General features: G+C 36.8%; 1 protein-coding gene across 2 annotated transcripts; it reads left to right on the top strand.

Annotated features, from left to right (window-relative positions):
• Positions 1–708: 708 nt before the first annotated feature.
• Positions 709–6852, top strand: LOC21401227 (homeobox-leucine zipper protein HDG2). Of its 2 annotated transcripts, XM_010111215.2 has the most exons (13): positions 709–891; positions 1050–1629; positions 2384–2619; positions 2711–2828; positions 3071–3259; positions 3436–3885; positions 3997–4098; positions 4213–4413; positions 4669–4843; positions 5060–5331; positions 5648–5743; positions 5861–6237; positions 6790–6852. In XM_010111215.2, the coding sequence occupies exons 2-12, from the start codon at positions 1525–1527 to the stop codon at positions 6224–6226; spliced, it is 2310 nt and encodes a 769-aa protein (XP_010109517.1). In that variant the 5' UTR covers positions 709–891; positions 1050–1524; the 3' UTR covers positions 6227–6237; positions 6790–6852. The 2 variants fall into 2 exon arrangements, with proteins under 2 accessions (XP_010109517.1, XP_024029967.1); XM_024174199.1 differs by lacking the exon at positions 709–891 and having other exon boundaries at positions 1558–1629; positions 2329–2619.
• The last annotated feature ends 429 nt before the right edge of the window (positions 6853–7281 follow it).

Raw genomic sequence — 7281 nt, 5'->3', positions numbered from 1 at the left:
TGTGACAGGCAGTACAAGGAAAATTAATCATCGTATATATAAATATTACACGATAAAAGAAGCAGATGTAAGATAAAATTTAAGATCGCGGGACTAATGAATATAAATAGAATAAAATCAGCAGCATCTCATAGAATATAATCTGAAATTAATGCACTCATTGCAAAGTTCTTTGTAAAAACTGATAAATAAATAAATAAAAGTTTTGATTATGAATAGGGATTTTTTGCAAAGTTGTAGTACATGAAGTAGTAGAGAGTAAAAATTCAAACATCAAAATATGATAGGAAAAAAAGTCTCTGAGTTTGGTAGCCGTCATTCGTTTGCACCATTACCACATAACTAATTAGTATCGCTAGGAAACCCCCAACCCCCCCAAAAGAAAATAACAACAACAAAAAAACACACACACACACACAATTTTTTTTAAGAAAAATAAAAAAAGGGGAAAAAAAACTCAACATTTCTCTCTCATAGCAATTACACCTCTCTCCCAACATTAAATGCAATTGCACCCTCTCAATACGCTCTGCAATTACTCCTCGCTGCCACAATTTCTCCCATCTGCTTCCCCTTTCTCCTTCCCCTTCACTTCTCTCCTTTTCCTTTATTTCTATCTTCTGTCCTTTGATTTCTCCATTTCTCCTTCTTCATCTTCTCCTTATATATATATATATATATATTTCTAATTTGTCCTATTATTTCTCTTTCTTTTCATATCTTCATCACCATAAAAGCTATTCTTCAACTGTCCCGAAAACCACTTTTGCAGCCTCCAAATCAGTGGTTTACCGGCACCAAGTTAGCCCAAGAAGCGGATCTGAAAGTATAATACGCTATATTATACTATATATAATATATATTTTGGCGAGTATTAATGCCTTTGTCCAGGTAAAAGTTTAAGGTGCTGTATTCTATATCTTAAACCTATAGTAGTTTTGCAAAACCAGCGTTTCAAATATATTCTTAATAGACTATAAAAGGCTTATAATTTCTTTCCTAGTGTGTTTAGATATATTTCTCACATTCTCTATTTTTCTATGTTTCAGATGGGGCTATCAAGAAACATATATATAAAGAAATTAACGTGAGAGATATATAGTAATTTTGCTGAGGACAAAGTTGGATTCTCCGAGATCTTCGTGGGCGTTATAATATATATAACTTTTTATTTTTTTTAATTTTTTTTCTTTTTGTTTTTGTCTGATTTTGGTCTGTCTAACGCGGAATCCAAATTGTCAACCCTATATTTCAGAGAAGCCTTACAAAGACAAAAAAAATAAAACCATTGTCAGCTCAGTCTATATTTCACTTACAAAGTTCCGTTTAGCTTAAGACATCTGCAGAGAATCTAGAGAAAGTACTCAAAATATTTTCTTCACTTAGTACCGCTTTTTGTATAAGAACAGTACGTACAAAAAAAAGTTGCATAAAAGAGAGATTTCAGGTACTGAGTGAGAGAGTTTTGGGTCGGAAAAAACTCGTGCGGTAGAAATAGATTTTAGGGTTCCTGGGTTTTCAAATATGCCCGCCGGGATTATGATTCCTGCGAGAAACATGCCGTCGATAGTCGGAAGGAACGGAAACGTTGGTGGGTTCGGGTCAACTTCAGGACTTACTCTTGGTCAGGTCGGGGTTTGCTATATCATACACTTCTCTCAAATTATGATCTGTTTTTTCTTTTTTTCACACAAATGATTTGTTATTTTGTTGATCAAACTCTAAATTTTTTTTGAATTTATGGTAATTAAATTGATGGGTCTAGATCCCTTTTTCTTATTATTATTATTATTTATTTTTTTTGCCTTTTTCTTGTAAAAAGCATGACCTTTTTTCTCTCCTTCTGCCATTTTTATGGACTTGGAAACGCATCATACGTGTGTTAGTTGTTTGGCCAGATCAGTACTAAGTCTAATATTCTACTATTTTAAGCAAAATCGTTCTCGGTACTCGATAAAGGTGTTGAGCCTTTCTCTCTTCAGTCCTCACAAAAAAGACCAAAAGAGATCTAGAGAATAGAGATACCAAAGTTCAAAGCTCTTTCTTATCCACTAGTCAAATAGTGTTTTTTTTTTTGCTAATCTAGTCAAATAGTATTTTAATACATATACACCATCTTTAAAAAAAATAAATAAAAATGATCCCTTTCACTAATTTTCATGTACTATTAGAGAGATGTATTTGTAGGGTTCCATTTTCATATACTGTCCTCGCAAGGATAAGCATGAAATAGAATTTTAACAAGTGTTGTTTTCAATTTAATCCCTTTTTTTTTTTTTTTTTTTTGGTTTTGAGAGTGTGGAAATTAATTTCCCATCCTGTTGTTAGATTGAAAAACCATAAAAGCCTTGGGAAAACTTAAAGATCTGCCGATATGTTCCAGCCAAACATGATGGAAGCTGGTCAGCTCCACCACTCAGTACTAGATCACATGACACAGAACACCTCCGAGAGCGACATCGCCCGAAACCTCGGTCGCGATGATGACTTCGACAGCGCCACCAAGTCCGGCAGCGAAAACCATGAGGGCGCCTCCGGCGACGACCAGGATGGCCAGCAGCGCCCTAAGAAGAAACGCTACCATCGCCACACTCAGCATCAGATTCAAGAAATGGAAGCGTAAGCAAGCTTTATACTCTTTTCCTTTCTTTTTTTTTTTTTGCTTCTTTGAATCACATAACATTAATTTCTTTTTTATTCTATGATTTAGGTTCTTCAAGGAGTGTCCGCACCCTGATGATAAGCAAAGGAAGGAACTCAGCCGGGAATTGGGTTTGGAGCCATTACAAGTTAAATTTTGGTTCCAAAATAAGCGCACCCAAATGAAGGTGAAATAATTAAGCTATATATACACACGCATTAAATTTGGTGAAATTATAAAGCTATCTTTTAAAAATCGGTCTCATATTTCCGTTATAAAGCGTACGTTACATGAGTATTTCTACCCTTAATTTTTCAGATGCAATCAAGTGGTAAATGATCTTGAATATCTTATTAATTAACATGTTTTAGCCCAATATCAATCTGTTCCTGATAATTATAATATCATTTTCTGATTTTTCTTGTGCAGACCCAGCACGAGAGGCATGAAAACACACAGCTCCGAACAGAAAATGAGAAACTTAGGGCTGACAACATGAGGTACAGAGAAGCCCTAAGCAACGCCTCTTGCCCAAACTGTGGGGGTCCTACCGCCATAGGAGAAATGTCCTTTGACGAACATCATTTGAGACTTGAAAATGCTCGTTTAAGAGAAGAGGTAATGTAAATACAAAACATCATCATCATCATTATACTTCGTTTAGCATTCCTAAGCAACAACGCACGTTACACTAACAAAAAACGATACGCTCGAAGCAAATTAGTCAAAAGAATAAGATTCCCTTCTTCTGTAAAAACATTGGTCTTAGCAATATTACTTCTGTTTTCTTTCAGATTGATCGTATCTCTGCAATAGCCGCAAAGTACGTGGGCAAGCCAGTAGTGAACTACCCTCTCCTATCTTCCCCGGTTGCGCCCCGCGGCGGCCCGCTCGAACTCGGTGTTGGAAACTTTGGGCCGCAGGGAGGCATGGGAGGGGAGATGTACGGAGCGTCGGGAGACCTACTGAGGCCGATCAGTGCGCCTTCTGAGGCCGATAAGCCGATGATCATAGAGCTAGCGGTTGCAGCCATGGAGGAGCTAATCAGGATGGCTCAAATGGGAGAACCCCTGTGGATGACGAGCCTCGACGGAGCCAGTGCACTACTCAACGAAGACGAATACGTTCGCACATTTCCCCGTGGCATCGGGCCTAAGCCTGCCGGGTTCAAATGCGAGGCTTCGCGTGAGACCGCTGTTGTCATCATGAATCACATTAACCTAGTTGAGATTCTCATGGATGTGGTAATTAGTGGATCAGATTATCCCAACCCTAATAATTTTTTTTAATAGATATAATCCAGCCCTGATATTCTGTAGATCTAATCTTTGTGTATATAAATGGGTTGCATTTAGAATCAATGGTCGACTGTGTTTTCTGGGATTGTCTCAAGAGCAATGGCTTTGGAAGTTCTCTCAACTGGTGTTGCTGGAAATTTCAATGGAGCCTTGCAAGTGGTAATGTGTATACGCATACACACACACACATCCACATTTTATTTTTCAATGTCATTGTTACAAATCTAAATTTCATGGTTCAATCAATTATGTGAATATATATTTTTACTGCAGATGACAGCGGAGTTCCAAGTACCTTCACCGCTGGTTCCAACTCGGGAGAGTTATTATGTGAGATACTGTAAACAGCATGCGGATGGGACATGGGCAGTAGTTGATGTTTCCTTGGACAACCTTAGACCTAGTCCAGCAGTAAGATGCCGAAGAAGGCCATCTGGTTGCCTTATCCAAGAAATGCCCAATGGATATTCTAAGGTAATTTATTACAAAATTTGATATTATCCATTTTTTTAGATTTGAATTCAAGGGTACTCGATACATTGAAAACAACTCACACACTCACTAAATACCAATTGAGCTAGTTATCGTGATCATATATATGGTATTATATACTTTTTTTTTATAGTTAAGTTCTTCTAATTGCTAGTTGTCAAATAGTAAATTATTTTGTGTTTGATCACCTTTTCTTTTGTATTGTTTGTTTTCGCTTTTTTTTTTTTTTATATGTAGGTTACGTGGGTGGAACATGTAGAAGTGGACGATAGAGGTGTTCACAATCTGTACAAGCAGCTAGTTAATTCTGGTCATGCATTTGGTGCAAAACGTTGGGTTGCCACGTTGGATCGTCAATGCGAACGCCTAGCCAGTGCCATGGCAACAAACATTCCCAACGGAGATGTTGGTGGTAAATCAATCAACCAATTTTTCTCTTACTTAATCCAACATTTAAAAGATAAACACACAATAATATCATTAACAAATTCAGATCCGTTTGGTAGCACTTTACAATTCTAAGATGTTTTCACTTCTAAAACAAAAATGATATACCAAACAAAGCTTATACATGTTACAAAACTTAGTCAATTTTTTTTTTTTTTTTTTGGCGATGTAAAAAATGTAGTGATAACAAATCAAGAAGGGAGAAAGAGCATGTTGAAATTGGCAGAGAGAATGGTGATAAGCTTTTGCGCCGGAGTGAGCGCCTCAACAACTCATACATGGACAACCCTCTCAGGAACCGGGGCTGATGATGTGCGGGTCATGACCCGAAAGAGGGTAGACGACCCGGGCAGGCCTCCTGGGATTGTCCTAAGTGCTGCTACTTCCTTCTGGCTTCCAGTTCCTCCTAAAAGGGTTTTCGATTTCCTCCGCGATGAGAACTCCCGCAGCGAGGTATGTATATCAAAAATTATTTCCTTAATCATCGTTAAGCATAGAACCCTTTGTAATGTGTGTAGAGAAATCTTATACTACAGTATAAAAGGATAGCGATGAATTTTTTTTTTTTTATATATAAATGACGAGGAAGGACAACTGATATCAATTTGTTAAAAGTATGGTATACTATATACTACAATATAAAAGGATAGCATTGAATGTTTTTAATATAAATGAGGAGGGAAGATAATTGACATTAATTTGTTAAAAGTATGATTTAGTGTTGTTAGAATGTCTAATTTTGACGGTCACTTGTTGTATGTAATTGCAGTGGGATATTCTTTCCAATGGCGGAGTTGTGCAAGAAATGGCTCACATTGCAAATGGCCGTGACACAGGAAACTGCGTGTCTCTACTTCGAGTAAATGTAAGATTCAATTCAATAATCCTAATTCTTTTTGTTTTAGTCGGTTCAATTATATCAAACATATTTCATGACCATTATCCAGTAATATCCATTAACGAACGACCATATCCTTTGTAGAGTGCCAATTCAAGCCAGAGCAACATGCTGATATTGCAAGAGAGTTGCACTGACCCAACAGCCTCTTTCGTAATCTATGCTCCGGTCGATATCGTTGCTATGAATGTGGTGCTAAACGGCGGCGATCCAGACTATGTGGCGCTTCTTCCGTCGGGATTTGCAATTCTCCCCGACGGATCGGCGGCTCACGGCGATGGTATTGGGGAAGCTGGGTCCGGTGGATCTCTTCTAACTGTTGCGTTTCAGATTTTGGTTGATTCAGTCCCCACAGCAAAGCTTTCTCTTGGATCAGTGGCAACTGTTAACAATCTGATTGCATGCACTGTCGAGAGGATCAAGGCTTCTTTGTCATGCGAGAATGCATGAAAAATGTTATTGTAAGTCCTCCCATGCATGGAAAATAGTGTTTTAACTTCATATATACATAATAGAACCGTATAAAGCTGCAGTATTTATGATCACATGCCATCTTTTAGACCTATATCACATTGTTCTTATGTTTTTCTCTTGATCATTTTAGGCGTTTATTCTTGTACTTTTTCTTTTAATTAATTATGTTTGGTGTTATTTTAATAGTTTCTTTTATATATTGCTCTTCTTGAGTGGTACTTTCACATTGATTTTTTTTTTTGTATGCTCTTTTCTTTTTATTATTAAATTTGGACGGAGGCCTTAGTAAGGGATGAATAATTTAGGAGGTGTCAACTTAATTAGGATGTGTTAGTGTACCTAATTCTACTGGTTGCTCTCACTCATTAAAAAAAGAAAAAAAGAAAAAAAAAATCTTCAGTACTTTTTCACAACATATTTATCTTGGAATCTCATGCACTTTTTGCAAAAGATTATTGTAGTATTTCCTTTTGTTTGTCTCTGTTGATTGGTGAAGGACGCAATTCTGATAATATATATTTGTTTCTTTATTTTTGCAGTTATATTAATTGACAGAAGATGATCGAGTTTTCAGCGAAAGAAAAGGGAAAGCGTAAGGGGGGGAAAAAAAAACAAACAAACATGAAGGCGTTAAGGAAATGCAAGATTTGGAGAAGTCAAGAACGCACCTTACATGATCCTTTCTAAGCATTTTGAAAAGAGTGTGCGAGGAATAGGGGTTCGGGTATTGACTTCCTTAATTAACAAAGTAAAACCAAAATCAAGACTTCTTTTAAGACCTTAATTATAATTACATGGGTTTAGGTTGGTATTGAACTCCCTTAGCTTTCATATTTTATTAACTTTGCTCTTTAGGTTTAGGGTTGTGGGCAAGTGGGGTGTAATGCTTCATGATCATCTATGTATTTTTGTTTCCCCTTAATTTCCCTTAATTTTTCTGGTCGTTTGCGGTTTTGAAGCTCACACCCACTACTACCAGACAAGGGTAATTTTATATTTCTTTTTTTTTTTTCCCATCCAAAGATGTTTTG

Source organism: Morus notabilis, unplaced genomic scaffold (genome assembly GCF_000414095.1).
Source record: "Morus notabilis unplaced genomic scaffold, ASM41409v2 Scaffold199, whole genome shotgun sequence".
Classification (NCBI taxonomy): Eukaryota; Viridiplantae; Streptophyta; class Magnoliopsida; order Rosales; family Moraceae; genus Morus; species Morus notabilis.
Note: the sequence above shows the minus strand (reverse complement) of the source record. Positions and strands in the feature narration are given on the sequence as shown.